We start from the raw sequence: 16,610 nt of genomic DNA, 5'->3' as shown, positions 1-16,610 counted from the left end.
AGCTTTCCTCCATGGGAATCTTGAAACAGTATAACTCGCGTCCAGCCACTGAGATTGTAGTTTCAGCCCCTAGAGGCAACGCTAATGAAGTTGCCAGCGAGGCAAAAGCATCTGCGTAAGCATTCTGAGCTCGTGGAATGTATTCAATAAAGAAACCTTCGAACTTCTCAGCTTGCTTTAGGAGCGGATTATGGGGACAGTTACACCCTAATCTCTCTATAAATTCCAACAAACTCCACGGAGTAAAGGGATCGGATTTCTATGATTTGAGGGGGATTCTTTTAGCTGGAGTTTGTGAGACCGATTTCCGAGAGGCGAGATCGAGGGCTGGGCTTGGAAAGTATTCTTTAGCAACAAAGAATTCAGATACTTGGCCTATTAACTGATTATTCGGTTTCAAGAACTCTGTTTAACAGAGTTCTAATTCATTCTGAGTTACAAAACTCATTAAGAGTTCTTAATCAAACTCGTCACATGAGTCGATTATTCCAGTGAATTGAGACGTTTGGATCGTCAACGGAGAGCAAATTCGACGCGAGCATTCGAGGGAGACATTCCATCGCCACCATGAAGAACCCAGAATTAAACAAAGGGAAAAATTCAGATCAATTCTCCTCTCTTTTGTAATCGGAATTCAAATTGTAATTAAGATTGAGAGAATACAAATCAAATTTCTTTCATTTTATTTACTACAAATTTTCCACCAAACAGTCTTCATATCCTTGAGTGCTTCTGGGTGGTGTTTGATCCGATTTGCATACGGTGCCTAGTCTAGCCATACGCTCACAGCGTGATAATTGATCATGGCGCGTGACAGAAGTCAAAGGGGGTATAAGCATCATTTCTCGAGTCCAAGGGGCTGAAGGCAATTTTCCCACAATATATCCCCTGTACCTTCTTAGTCCTCAATAGTTTTACCGTATATGCACCAAAAGGAGCCATATTTTCCCAGAATATCTAGCATTTATCAACCATATCCTAACCTTATTCCAATTCACATCCAATCCTTATTTCCTTTGTTCACAAATCCTCCAAAATTAAACCTAGTAAGTATTCGCAACCAAATAATGTTACCATTTAAGAACAAGATATACGCTCTTTCCTCCCAACACCAGAAAATTACTCTGAAAGGGGACGTGAAACATTCCAATCAACAGCAATATTTGTACAGGTTTTGTCTACGGGCAATAGCCGGTAACAAGCAGACACAAAAGGATCTTTGTCTAAACCGTAAATTTACGGAATTACCCTCCTAGTTTTAATTGGAGAAGATCCCCCTCTCCTCTTTCCCCGCTTCTCAGTATCTCTCACGAGATTTCCTCTCTTTTAACAGAAAACCGCCATCTTTTAGTCTCGCTCACAGCATCTCACTGAGCTAGTCTCTCTCATTTTGCTTTGAGATTCGTTCAAGTTTCGTGATGGCGCCGGAGATCAGGGAGGCTCTCTGTGCTCTGTGCTGTGCTCATGGGTGGTCCTACGGAGTTTGCTGGCGGTTTGATCGAAGGGATCCTCGGTAGAGTTCTCTTTTCTTTTTCCCCCGTTCCTTCGAATTATTTTGTTTAATGGGTAGCCTGCAGAATCTTTGATTTGTTTTCTTCTTATTATTTATTTTAGTTCTTTTTAGTGTTAATATATATGGGTATGATTACTCCTGTGAACAGAGAGGAGCTCACTTTTTGTCTTCCCAAAAGAAAAAGCTTTGCTCTTATGCTTTACCTTTTTTTTCCCTTTAAGTATTTCTTTGAGCAGTTTTTGATACTGGAAGATTTCTGGGAGATGGGTCTTTCTTTTTTGGGCACAATGTGTAGTCCTAGGCTGCTCTTTTTCTATTTAAAGTTTTATTATATAATTTTTTTCACTGGGAATATTTAATAACAAAGATACTGGGTTAAGAGCAAAAATTCTTTTCCTGGTTTTGCCACATGGGTTGTTGATTTCATGGATGGTAGAATTAACTCCAACTTTCTACAGAGTATTGAATTATGAGAAAAGAAACTTACATTTTGACTTTTGAGATTCTGAGTATTTGATGCTTATTTAGTTTCTTTTTGCATTATTTGATTATCAGGTTGCTGGTGATGGGTGGTAGTTATTATGAAGAACAAATTAGGACAGTGATTGACAAAACAATTACTCAGGTTCATGTAATTGGAGAAGGGTAAACTCACTTCCGCACTACATTTTCTTTGAAATAATTGCTCCTTGTTCGAGACATAGGTCTAGCTTAATTAGAATTCTTGCTGTCTCTCCAATTAAATGCTATCAATTCTAACTGGGATTCTTTTGCTTTGTTGTGCATTTCCCTCCTCAAATTTTCTCCTTGTCAAAAACAGGCTTGTTGATTTTTTGGATGATAATATTTGTGAAGGGAATATAAACTTCTACTCTTTTTTCGTGTTGCAGAACTATAGGAGTTGTAGCTATAAGTGGAAAACATCAGTGGATCAGTTCTGATACTTCTTTTGAGGTAAGATCTCTTCCAGCATAAACAAGCTCCAATCGTGTATGGAAATGTTTGAGATGTAAGTAGACTTTATCTTGTTTTTCAGTGTTTTTGAAACATTTTATCGAGATTCTTTAATTTACATAAAATGGCAAGTGCAAATTTAAACACAATGGTTTAAAGATCTGGAATATTACCAGATCCTTGCGTATAGTGAATGTATGTGTTAATTGCAAAGTGTATAAGACAGAAAAGGAATAAGAGTTCATGATTTAACTATTAAAACTAGATTTACTTTGTTTATAAAGAATTTGATATCCTTGAAAGGTGGAATCATTCTTTATCAGAATCTGGTTTATTGAAAATGAAAACCACTTTGTCAAGTATCTCGTGCTCCTTTTGTGGCCATTTGGTCACAACATCATGTTGCTCAATATGTGCATAAATCCTGTCTTTTTCAGGGCAATAATGAGTGGCAACATCAATTTTTGGCTGGAATGAAGGTGTGTGATTATTTCTACTACTTTAGCTCCTAGATAATCGGTCTCCAACTCCTTATATGCTTCATCACGGATTTTTCCAATAAGCTATACGTTATGGGACTAAAAGTCATGTGTCCGTTTGCAGACGATTGTGGTCATTTCCCTGCAATCCTTTGGTGTGGTTCAATTTGGATCAACTGAGAAGGTCTGTGCTTTGTCCTCTCTTTTCATTATTTTCAGTTAATGAATTTAGCAGAATTGAAATAAATGTTTTACTAGTTTACATTGAATTTTTTTGGTGTGTAAAGCTTGTTAAGTAATTGAGGCTAATAGCAAGCAATTTGAATTGCTGAAATTAATTTTCGAGATGTCTAGTTTATATAAATTCATCAGACCTCCATATATTACTTAGTGTTGGTACATAATATAGCTAAAACAAGAACATATGTCAGGTTTGTTGAGCGCTGCGGAAGCCAAACAACCAAACCAACGTGCTACGAGAAATCAAATCAAACGAACGTCGAGAGAAGGCCAAACGAACCAAATCAATGCCACAAACACAAACAACCAATTTTAATGTGGTTCGGCAAGTTGCTTACGTCCACGGGGCAAGAAGGGGATAGGGTTTTTCACTAATAGAGAAGAAGAGTACAAACTGAGATTACAAATCACTCAAACTCACCAATTAATCTCACTAACAAATCTCTAATTCTCTCCAAACAAAACCCTAACCAATAGCTCAGAAAATACCTCTTTTCTGTGCTTCAAATATCCCTAATTTTCTTCTCAATTCTCTCTTCCAATTGTTCCATATATATAGAAATCCTAAAATCATGAACATACTAGGAATTCTAAAGCAAAAAACAAAACAGATTAGGAATCCTAATAACATATTACCAAAATAGATTAGGAATCCCAATAACCTATTACCAAAACAAATTAGGAAACATATTAGGAACTTGCTATTCAACAATTCTCCACCTCGGCGAAGTTTTTTCAAAACTAAACCGACACCAATACCAACCAAACGTCTCACTTGTTGCGTCCAGTACGAAGTGGAACAAATCCACGGCAACGGACTCAATCCACAAGTCGAGAACCCAAACAAGAATGCGAACAAACTCCAAATGTTGGTATCAACTCACCAAACCAACTGCATCATAAATGACTGCCTACGTATCCTTTTGTCCAAGGAATCAAGCATTCACGTAGTTCACCCAAACGGTCTCCAAAGGCCCTCAATCAAATAGAAAAGTTTACAAATCTTCACAAATATCACCAACGGATCTGCAACTAATAGCGCTCCCAATGACCCCAAACTGAAACAAATCAAATACCTCCACCTGAGGTGAACCAATGACCGTATCCAAAACATGTCCACCAGCTGCACTCGAATCCAAAACCAACTCATCATCTGTACCAAATCCAAATGATCTCCAAACTGTGTCACCTCAGCTAGAATTCCAAACGATGCAGTATGATCTGAAGTATGTGGAGTAATCTCCATCTAATATGAAGTAGCATCACCCTCCACCCGTTGTGATATCCCAATAATTTGATCAATACTCTCCACCTACCGAGAGTCAAATATGACATACCTATTCAGAACAAAATCAGAAGCTCCTAACTGATAATCAAACGAAACTCTGAATCCCAAACGTGCAATCGGATCAAATCTCACATCCTCGGTGTGACCAAATGCTGGGCAACCAAATATCCGACGTAACCTAAAATCTGAAACAACTTCACCAGATCCAAAATCTCCACACACAGCAGTCGACAACCTATGACCAAGATAACCCAAATATGTCGAAGCTCCAAAATCAACACCAATTAACGACAACCAACGCCGATCCCCCTTCAGTAAGGAACGACCCACAAAACTATCATCTCATCTCGTCGCTCTAATGTTTCCACATCAATGAAGTATCTCAAACTACCATGAGTTCGGCACAAATGCAAGAAAGAACCCCTACCAAAGCTAGAACGACGTGTTACCTTTCTGTCAATACACATCTTCTAATTGTTGTTGACTTTTAGGACTTCACATCAACGGGACCTGGTTGTAACCCACCAATACCTAGAATAATCCCTAACTGCGAAATACCGATTATCTCCCAATGATGTATCCTTAGAAGGTCCCCAAATGTCTGACTGAACACTACTTAAAAGACCCCTCGATCGATGGATAGAAGTGTCAAACTCCATCTCGGTCTTCTTGCTCATACCAATGTGCTCAAAAGACTTCAGTCTGCAGGTCAAAGCACTCCTCAATAAACCATTCACGGCATAACCAATCAAATAACTCAGCCTCAACAAATGCCACAGTCTAGCCAAATCCAAAAAAATCGTCAACTCTCTATCAAACACCGTGCTCCCAATCAAATAATACAAATTATTTCTTCTAATGCCCTTCATCACAATCATGGATCCCAATGTGACCTTCAAATATGAATCGACCAAGGTCACCCTATAGCCTGCTATCTCTAAAACTCCAAGTGAAATGATGTTCTTCTTCAATTGAGGAACAAATCTCACTCCAACCAACTCCCGAATCACTCTGTCACTCATCCTAATCCGAACGGTACCGATACCACCTATAGAATATTCATGATTATTACCCATGAGCACGACCTCCCCTCTTTTCAACTCCTAAAAGTTAGAGAACCAATCCCTCCTAGGAAAAATATGGTAAGAAGCACCTGAATCCAACATCCACTCTGTAGAGTCGATAACACAAACTGACGGTAGTGTAGATAACGAGTAGCCCGAAGAATCTGAATCTGAATTATTACCACTAGCCTTGACAACATTCACCTCTGAAGCTTGAATAGCTTTCCCCTTATTCTTCCTGGCACGATCAACTAACTTTGGGCATTCGGCTTTTCAATATCCATCCTCTTTACAAAAAGCACACTGATTCCTACGAACTCTAAGATGTGCCCCTCTAGACTGCGACCTCCTATCACGGTTTGGACTCTTTGCTCTTGCGACCAATGCTCTCGCTACCGGCTCAACTGAAGTCTTCTTATCCTTCTTTCGAAGCTAATAATTCACAAGTACAGTGGTGACCTCATTATAAAAAAAAAATCTTCCCATTAATAAGAATAAGAACAAATATCTCATATTCCTCGTCAGGCAAGAAACTCAACAATAACAATGCCTTGTCCTCATCTTTAATCATCACATCTATATTTGTCAAATCCGCAAGAAGCTTCGTGTAGTGGTTCATATGATCACCAATGGAGGTCACATTCTTCAATTGGAAGCGATAAAATCTCCTCGTCAAATACAAGCGGTTCTCTACACTCTTGGTCAAATACTTGTCTTCTAGGATCTCCCAAATCTTCTTAGCTGAAGTCTCATTGATCACATCATATTTTAAATCTTGAGTCAAACAAGATCTAATCACACCACACACCGTTCTATTCATCTTTTTCCAAACCTTCTCCTCAATGTCGTCCGGTTTTCTGTCAAACTCCAAAGTATCTTCCAAATTTTACGCATTGAGCGCATCCAAGACTTCACATCTTCAAAGACCAAAATTGTTTGTGTCATTAAACTTCTCCACATCTATCTTCATAAAGTGGATATTCAAATTTTGGACGGTCTTCACGTCGGAAGCCGGAAGTACCATTCACAACTCATTCTTTCCCGACCATCTTTCTCAAAGCACCAAAACAAATGTGGAACAAATAAAAAATAGATCTAAAACTGAAAAGATAGAGTCTTTACCAAAAAGATCGCACCTTTATCACCAAACGAAGCCCTAGACGAGCCTCCAAAACGACCTACTCCTCCAAATAGCCCAAGCGTAGCCCAAGCTCTGATACCACTTGTTGAGCGTTGCGAAAGCCAAACAACCAAACCAACTTACTATAAGAAATCAAATCAAACGAACGTCGAGAGAAGGCGAAACGAACCAAATCAATGTCACAAATACAAACAACCAATTTTAACGTGGTTCGGCAAGTTACCTACGTCCACGGGACAAGAAGATGATAAAGTTTTTCACTAATAGGGAAGTGTCAGACCCTAGAGGGGGGTGATTAGGGTCTTATGCTAATCTAATCCGATTTTATGCCAATTAAAACTAATTAATAAATTATTCTTGCAAGATAGATATACAATATGTTATGAGTAAGAATATACAATATGAATAAAGAGATATATCCTAGCAAAGAGTTATATGATGAAAAATATGCAAGGATATATAAATTAACATAAGGGTAAACAATCTAAACTAAAGATACAATTGTGATAGGGCAATATAAACAATGCAAACACACAATATGATCACGGAGTTCGGACCTTCCGTCCTACGTCTCTGCTCCCTACTCCCGGGGAGAAATCCACTATCACAACCGGGTTTTCTACGCTCACCTGAATAGCGTTTACACCACACAATACGGTTTTCTAGTAAACCGAAAACTTTACAATCCACTCTTATAATCCCACTTTACATCCTCACAAGTATTGGTCTTTAGCCCGTGTCTCCCTCAAGTGTTAGTAATTATAACCTATCTCTAGGCATTACCACCTACTGCACTCCTCTTGGGACGATCCCGTCTCTCACCACACACTCCTCTCGGTAAACAAGTGTATTACAAAGTGATCTACATAATTAGGCTCGCAAATACAACAATGGTTGTTCTCTTCAATGGCCGGGAACTCAATTAAGCTCACACTCTATGTCACAATCCCACAACCCAAATATACTATGAATGTAAATACAATAAGCTTAATTGTTGTGTGTGAACAAAGAGATACAATAGAAACAATTAATACGCAATATAAAATCTAGCTTATGAAATTAAGATCAAAATATATAAAATGCTAGAGTTGAGTTTAAGAAAAACTTCTCTATGGATCAAGAGAGAGAGGGAGAAGAGTTGGATGCTCAAATACTATTGGTGATCTTCCTGAAGCCCTTGTGAAACTTTCTTCACAAACAAACTCTTGTAAACAAACTCTTTTAAACAAACTTCAAAACCCTTAAACTTATTTAAAAACTTTTCTTGGATGATCATAAGTGTTGAGGGATAATGGGTTTTTATAAGAACTCAAGACAACAACCCAAAGCTAAAGAAAACCCCAAAAATGAGGCGAATCCCCAAAAAATCGGAACCAAAAAAATAGAGCCGTTATGTAACGGTAACCTGCGCGGTCGACCGTGGTACTGTAGCGGTCGACCGTGAGTACTATAGCAGTCTGGCAGATCTGATTTTTTTGCGTGTCGGGTTTTGTAAAATCAATTAAAAATAGTATATCATTTTCAAAAATTATAAAATTTTGAGAGAAGTTTCTAAACATGTACATGAACATGTTAGAGAAAGAATTTCTAAAATATCACTTCTCATTTGTGAGAAATAATTGTTTGAACACAGATATACAACTTCTGAAAAACTGCTAAAAACTCGTTTTTATAAATTCAATTGAAAATAACAAAACAACTCCAAAATTAGTAAAACTTGGGAAAATGTTTGTATATATGAAGATAAACATGTAAACGAAGAAATTTTTCAAATTGCGTTTACCAATTGCGAAAACTCATCTGTTTTGCAAAAACATGCACGAATATGTGCACGAACATGAACTTATTTAAAACTTAATTTTGTAAATTCAATTAAACATAACAAATTAATTCCAAAATTGCTAAAACTTTGGGAAACATTTATAAACATGAAATTGAACATGTTAGAAAGAGAATTTCTCAAATTGAATTTTTCATTTGTGAAAACTCATGTATTTTGCAAAACTTGTAAATACATGTGTACATAAACTTCTTGATTTTTAACTATTGAGATAAATAATATTTTGAAACCTTATAAAATGATTTTATAGACTTAATAGAATATATATATAATGGTTGTTAAGTCCAAAAACCAATAACTCAATATTTTGTCAAAATTACTCAAAATAAAGAATTGTGTGTATGTGTGATATTGAGCTCAAAGTATTAACAGACAAGTATAAATTCTAAACTAATTTAACCAAGCTAGATTGGTCTTCAATATGCTTGACTTGGTAAACTCACGGATGAAGCTTGAACTTGAATATTTAACTTGGATTTGCATAGCTTCACTCCACTATTCCGCCAACCTCCATTGGATATGATCGTGAATGATTGATTCCATCCATCCTCCAACGCGTTGTTTGTCTATAATAAATAAGAAAATACAAATACTAGACAAACAACATTAGTGGTAAATTGTTTGTTAAACATCATCAAAACAAAGAGGCCAACAGGAAGAAGAGTACAAACTGAGATTACAAATCACTCAAACTCACCAATTAATCTCACCAACAAATCTCTAATTCTCTCTAAATAAAACCCTAACCAATAGTTCAGAAAATACATTTTTTCTGTGCTCCAAATATCCCTAATTTTCTTCTCAATTCTCTCTTCCAATTGTTTCATATATATAGAAATCCTAAAATCATAAACATACTAGGAATTCTAAAACAAAAAACAAAACAGATTAGGAATCCTAATAACCTGTTACCAAAACAGATTAGGAATCCTAATAACCTCTTACCAAAATAAATTAGGAAACATATTAGGAACCTGCTATCCAACAAGGTTACGTGGAGGAATGAGTTGGAAAGTCTGAAACTTTGTGGATTGCTTTGAACCGAAATCAAGGAAAATGATAAGTGTTGGTATTCAAGGTTCTTTCTGTGCATAAAAAGTTTCTACTCCATTGAAGATGAAGATATTATGGATCTTTAGTTCATATGAACCATGAGAAACAATTCTATGGTTCAAAGAATATATGCTTGCATAAAAATAGATAAGATCATTTCATATTTATCATGTTCTATGCCTAGGTTAGTTGTTTGTACTTCTTGCTTCTCTAGGTTCCTCCTCATTAATCAAAATCCGTCTGATGTTGTTGACCTAATTGATTAGAGGAGTCCTCATATGATCTATTCCTACTAATGTTACATGTAATTTAACAACATACAGCTTATTTCGAGTTCTTGTTCTAGCGTTTGATTATTGTTTATCCCTGTGCCACCATTAACGTGCTAAATCTTATAGTGATGATTTTTTTTCGAGTTGTCTATTGATATGTTAATGCAGCTGAACAACATACAATGTTTTCAATTCTGTAACAAAGAAATAAAACCTCATCTAAGGTTAAATCAAATGATTAAATATATTAAATATGAACAATATGCTCATTGTGGTTGCAAAATTCATAATCAAATTTAAGTGCTTTTAGATCACTGATGTGACTGGCTAATTCAATTATAGAGCTCATATGGAAGTACTAAAAACATTGCAAATATTGAGCCAAAATCTCCAGATAGGTTTTTTTTCATAATAAATAAGGGCGATGGTCTGTGGCATATCTGGTCAGAGCACACAAGTTTACATTTTAGGTTTGTATTAAACCGGACAGATGCAACAAAGATAGCTTTGTAATTGGTGTAGGTTCCTTTTGTCATTTCTATACATCATATTCTTGCAGTTTTATGCTTCGTGCTGTGCGTCATTCTTTTTTTTCCCCTGAGAGACATGTCTAAGCATAAATTACTAGGAGGAAATTATGAAAGTTTGCAGCTTGTGCCCTTTGCTTTTCATTTGAAGATTATTGTTTATCTTGATCCAGTGGTCATTTGCTTTTTAGCTCTATTTTAGTTTGCAGGAAATAAACCCTAATAGAGTCCTCCTCTGTTTTTTGCAGCCATGCATTCTGATTCCTGTCACAGCATTTATAAGTCTTAGTCTTGATGGTTACAGTGAAACGTCATTCATGGAATAATTGCTATTGCTCATTATGTAGGAAGAATTTATATGGGTTGGTATGAGCTCTCCTATCCAAAAACCAACAATTTTCCAACTTAAGCGGTTTATACTCATTACTAACTCCAAAATATAATGTCATTTCCCTTTTTCGTTAACTCTTGTGATGTTAAGTTCAAGTCTAAGATAACCTTACGAGAGTGAAATTACCTTGAACAAACTAAGTATGATTGTATAAAATTTAGTGATAAAGAAAACATTACTCTTCTGATTGGTTCTTTGTTCTTGTTTTGTATGCAAGTCATTGCTCGGCTGTGCTATAGCCATAGGCAACTACAATTTCCCATATCAAACCATAATTTTACATTGTAACATTGTCTTTGATGTCAAATTTTTGCTGATCTTTCTCAATCTTCAACAGATATGTGAAGGTTTGGAGTTCATTGAACAAGCACAGCATATGTTTCGTCAACAAGAAGATATGAAAGGGCACTCTCTACCAGGAAATATCTATCCATGTGAACCATTTACTTCGTTGAATTCTTCTGGAAACATTTATGCTTCTCACAAGAACATCAATTCATTGCATGATCTCATAAACAAAGAGCTGCGTAAGTCTGAGCCTTCAACTAGTTATACTTCTTCCAACCATTACTCTCTGGGATCACACAATGGGATCATTGATCCTTATCTGTCAGCAATTCCAGTAATCACCAGTCCACAATGTGCATCCACTGTTGTTAGCAACCCATTTTTCAGAATAAATTCTAGAACTAGTATGTCGTCTTTTCCTGTCACAAGCCAGTCTGTAACAGCTAGTTATGGTTCTAGCAATCAGTTCACTGCCAACTTAAATGCAAACAATTTGGCTAATGAACTAGCCACCTCAGCAGAACAAAGAATGTTGCCTGGATTGACAGCAAACTTACATTATTCTAGCTCTCATATGAACTCATTTCAATATCATTCTGGACACTCAATTTCATTATCTTCACCTGCTAAATCCTCGTCCAAATCATCCTCTATTGCCTCAGAGCTACCTGATAATTTCCTCTCTTTACCCCAAGATCCAGTGCCTGAACAATCTGCATCATTCCAACTCAAAAACCACGAGACAAGATCTCAGGTTGATCCATGTGAGCATAACATTCCAAGTGTTCAAAGTGAAGCTATCAGCTGCAGTCCATCAATTGATTTACCTAGCAAACCAGTTGAGATTTCATCTACAACTGGTTGTGATTGGAAACTGACCTCCTCAAATGAACCCAGTCAGCTATTTTTGGATAACGACCTGTTTGAAGGAATGGAATTGGATCTGAGCCCTCGAATAGTAAGGCAAGAGTCTTGGGATGACATAATAACACCTATTGGCAGTAGCCGCTTCTCAAACTTGGGTACTAGTGTTTCAGACTGCAAATCTGAAATAGACAAAGAGTTGTTTTCTGGATCAAGTTTTGAACAATTATTGGAATCAGTTGTCAGAGAAAGTGCCAATTCATCGACTAGTAACAGTTTAATCTCTCTTAATAATGTTGATTGTACTCAAGGAAACACAAAGCCATCCCCTTTATGTGAATTTAACTTCGACAAGATTATACAACAATGTTCGATGGAAATTCCCCAAAAGTCACATTCTAGTTCTTGGATTGATGGTAGTTCCACTATGAATACTGAGAATGCTATAACCAATCAAATTAAGAAACCTGAAGAAAATGTTAAGGTTGCTAGGAAACGAGCTAGGCCTGGGGAAAGTACTCGACCGAGACCAAAAGATCGTCAGGCGATACAAGATCGTGTGAAAGAGCTACGGGAAATAGTACCAAACAGCTCAAAGGTACTTCTAGACTCACATTTGCAATTGTGCTCTCATTAACACTTTTTCTTGTATTTATTTTTAATTACAAATTGAACCCCTTATACTATTGCCCAGTAGCGGATAGAGCCTCTGTAGTTCTGTTATTGCGAATGGACCCCCCGTACTATCACCCAGTAGCATATAAGCATTTTGAGTGAGTTTTTATTGATTCTTTTACCCGCAGCAGGTCTACTTATAGAAAAACTGGGGCTAGTTCTACGTAAACCCCCTGAACTTCAAGGAGGGTTTCAAATAACCACCCTGAACCTTGTTTATCTCATATAACCCCCCGTACTTTGGCGTGTCTAACAAAATTCCCATGAAGTTTAATCGTTTCTCAGTGAACCCCCTACCTAGTAATTTGCAGATAACTGAGATATACTTGAGAGAAAAAATCACTAATTTTGTCATTTCTCATTTACAGTCAGCATACCCCCTCCAGATTTTCGTTTTTTTTTTCCTCAAAGAAATTTTAGCTACTTGCAACTCAGTAGGGGATCCAGTGAGAAAAGTTCAAAATTCAGGTGGTTTTTGTGAGACGCCCCAAAGTTCAAGTGGTTTATGTGAGATAAACAAAGTTTAAATGATTTATGTGAAAAGCCCCAATGTTCAGGGGGTTTTGTGAAATTATCCCAAAAAGCTATTTAACTTTCCTTGAGGGTAAAAGAATCAAAAAATTTCATGGTGGGCGTCTATCTACAATAATAGAACAGTAGGGGGTCTATCCGGAATTCACCCTTCATTTTATCAATCAGTCATGATTTCTTTTTTGATATTCATTTTATTGAATTGATTGATGCAACAGTGCAGCATTGACACTTTGTTGGACCGAACGATCAAGCACATGCTCTTCTTGCAAAGCGTGACAAAATATGCTGACAAACTTAAACTATCTGACGAGCCGAAGGTGTAATTCTTAATGGTTTGCAGAGTTCTTGATTCTGTTCATTAACAAATATCTTCAATGTAAATTTTATCTAAATTATATTCTTTTTATTCTTTTCTTGTAGATGATTGGCAATCAAAGTGGCGTTGTCCTTAAAGACAATTCAAGCAGTGGAGCTGGTTCCGGTGGTGCTACATGGGCCTATGAAGTTGCAGGACAAACAATGGTGTGTCCAATATTAGTTGAGGATCTTAATCCCCCGGGCCAGATGCTAGTTGAGGTTAAAATCAGAACCTGATCATACTTATCACGGTTAATTGCACATACCCCTTTTGTATGGTTGTTTTGAACATACAATCCCTGTAATTTCATTGTTGTAGATAAACCTCTGTGTCTAATTTTAACCCTTAGGTAGGCTCTCACTAATTTTACATTAGGTTAATATTGATCAAAATTTCACCCACGTTAAAAGAGTCAAAAAAAAAAAAAAGATAACCCAGGGTATCTATCTGCAACAATGAAACTACAAGGGTAGTAAGTTCAAAACAACAATACTACAGGGGTTTATTGCAATTAACCCAAATTTAATTTCTCCTAGCACGATATAATCAACATTTGTATATAAATCTCGGTTTATCACATGCATGTAACAGATGCTCTGTGAAGAGAGAGGATTCTTTCTTGAGATAGCAGACGTTATACAGGGATTTGGGCTGACAATTCTGAAGGGGGTGATGGAGATTCGAGAGAGTAAGATATGGGCTCGTTTCCTGATTGAGGTAATTAAGAACACATAAAGCTGATATGACATCTGATGTTTTTTGAATTTTGAGATTGCTAATCTTGGATGCATTGCCAGGCAAACAAAGATGTGACAAGAATGGATATATTTTTCTCACTCGTCCAATTTCTACAGCAGACGAGCAGCATTAGGACTAATGAGCAGCAGCAGAAGCAAACCACGGTTCTTGAGAAAAAAGTTTTCAACACATTTAGTAATTATCAGAAACGTCATGACAGGAGTCCTATCGCTATTGCTGATAGCTTATGTTGAGTAGAAGCTCATGCTGTCCTAACGTCAAAACCATCCTGTGCTATCATGATAAGGTTGTAAAACTTCCGAAACAACAACATTTGTGATGAGATGAAGATTTCAGGATCCAAGGAGAAAGATTCTCGAGCAGATAACGGACGAGAGTAATTTCTTCAATGATAGGAAATGTGACGTTCACATAGAGGGCGGGAAGAATGGTAGAATCGATCGGTTTTTAGATTTGAAGATTAGATGAGATTTGCTAAATTGTAGCTTCTTTTGTTTCTATCTTTGTCCTTACGGTATCAGAGAGTCGTTAGATGTTTAGCTAGTTATATAGGCAACATTTTGTTATTTGCTGTTGTTTGTGCTTTAAAGTGTTCCTCTGATTGAAATGGTCCTATTGAAGTGATAAGAAATATTTGAATGTTTATGGGCCATTGTATTTTTATAATGGGCGAGGCTCATTTTCTCTTCCATCAATTTTCTTTGATATCAGCTGAGACGGGCTATGAGTTCAGGATTGTGGGTTGAATTTGACTGGTGGGGAATTTTTTTTCAATTATTAGAGGAAAGTTGATATCAAAAGATAGTATGGGAATTTCAACTAATACTTGGACCTTACTCTTCGTCTGCGTTTCTTTTGAGAATTGTTTCCGGGAGCAGAATTTGAGGTATTGTTCAAAAAAGTTGACCCTCCTAAGCCACTTGAAAGTTGTAACAAAAATAAGAATGATTAAATTAAAAAAAATTGTTCAATCACTAGAGAGAATCAAGATATCATATGGCCCCACTTTAATTCATCTACTTCAGTGCAATATGATGTCATCATAATAGAACGAAGATCAGCGTGAGTTCAGGCTAAAAACTGTGTCAAACACTATTCACATAAGAAAAAATGTATTTTTTCGGTGAATACCGGTTGACTTTATGGGTATAGAACCTTTGTTCCTAAAATAGGAGGTATATCTCTCAAATTGCAACATTGGTTCTGTTTTTATTTCTATACAAACGCAGTTAAGTCTCCATAGAAATAGATTTTGTGAGAACTCATTTTGAAAAGCTCACGTTGTAGATCTTAATCGATCTAAAACATACAATATATATAATCATGATTGATTCAAAGAGAATCATTATAACAAGAAGAGCGGAAGCATACCTGAATCCATGACGAATTTGCACGGATCTGAATTAGGGTTTGATCTTCTAATCTTGAGGGTCTTTCTTTTAGATTTCTCTTTAGATAGGAATTTAGAGAATAGAGAATGTAACATCGGATTAGGGACCATAACCCCTTATTTATAGATGATGTACTTTTATAATTTGGCCCCTCATCAAATTATAATTATAATATGGTATCTGCACAATTAGCTCATGATTAAATTAAATAACCATTAACCCAAATTAACTAATTGATCACTTTATGCGGGTCAACCTTAAGGATAACATTACACACTAATATAACATATGTGCCCATAACAATATTTAATCCAACAATCTCCCACTTGGGCACCACATGTTTCCTTAAAGTATGTACAACCTTATGAGCTAAAAAATTGCTATCACAAATAAGGGTATTTCTAAACAATCCCGTCCATTAACTATATCAATATAGGATCAAAGCGGTTTTCATCACATTTATCGTGACTAAACACATCAATAGTCACATATACCAATACAATCAAATGACATAGATCAATCATGGATGTATAGCATGAAAATTACATGCAATGTGATCTGTACATATCTATTTTTAACTGTTTCTTCCTTAAACTTTAGTGAGGTCAATACCAAACATAATGAAACAGAGTGTATGAACTGAATACTTTATTCTAATCAGACGATACAACCAAACATAAAGCACCAAAAAATTATAAACTCTCACTAAATCATGATATCCTCAAATAATACCACACTCATATGAGTAGTGTGCTCATGAAAGACCTTGGGTGGCAATCTTTTTCTAAGAGGATCAACTATCATGGAGTTTGTCCCAATGTGCTCTATAGATATCTGTCCACTCTACATCCTTTCTTTCACAACTAGGAACTTAATGTCAATGTGTTTTGACTTAGTCGAGCTCCTGTTATTATTGGAATACATAATTACTGATTTATTATCACAAAATTACTTAAGTGGTCTTTTAACATTTTTCAGA

The 16,610-nt window shown here is 36.4% G+C and overlaps 1 protein-coding gene across 4 annotated transcripts; it reads left to right on the top strand.

Moving 5' to 3' along the window:
* LOC109825711 (transcription factor bHLH157-like) lies at positions 1,284-14,931 on the top strand. Of its 4 annotated transcripts, none has more exons than XM_020392582.1 (10): positions 1,284-1,513; positions 2,069-2,158; positions 2,404-2,467; positions 2,905-2,946; positions 3,071-3,130; positions 11,100-12,512; positions 13,339-13,440; positions 13,544-13,699; positions 14,073-14,198; positions 14,279-14,931. In XM_020392582.1, exons 1-10 carry the CDS (start codon positions 1,419-1,421, stop codon positions 14,471-14,473), a joined length of 2,343 nt encoding a protein of 780 aa, XP_020248171.1. In that variant the 5' UTR covers positions 1,284-1,418; the 3' UTR covers positions 14,474-14,931. The 4 variants fall into 4 exon arrangements, with proteins under 4 accessions (XP_020248171.1, XP_020248172.1, XP_020248175.1 ...); XM_020392586.1 differs by lacking the exon at positions 1,284-1,513 and adding an exon at positions 1,784-1,945; XM_020392584.1 differs by lacking the exon at positions 1,284-1,513 and adding an exon at positions 1,784-1,972.

This window comes from Asparagus officinalis, chromosome 10, assembly GCF_001876935.1.
Source record: "Asparagus officinalis chromosome 10, Aspof.V1, whole genome shotgun sequence".
NCBI classification, from domain to species: Eukaryota; Viridiplantae; Streptophyta; class Magnoliopsida; order Asparagales; family Asparagaceae; genus Asparagus; species Asparagus officinalis.
Note: the sequence above shows the minus strand (reverse complement) of the source record. Positions and strands in the feature narration are given on the sequence as shown.

Bases quoted from the DNA above. Each gene is read 5' to 3' on its own strand.
- LOC109825711 (XM_020392582.1), top strand. From the start codon at position 1,419: ATGGCGCCGGAGATCAGGGAGGCTCTCTGTGCTCTGTGCTGTGCTCAT. The intron at 3,131-11,099 runs GTCTGTGCTTTG...AATCTTCAACAG, and splicing joins AATTTGGATCAACTGAGAAG to ATATGTGAAGGTTTGGAGTT. The intron at 13,441-13,543 runs GTGTAATTCTTA...CTTTTCTTGTAG, and splicing joins AACTATCTGACGAGCCGAAG to ATGATTGGCAATCAAAGTGG.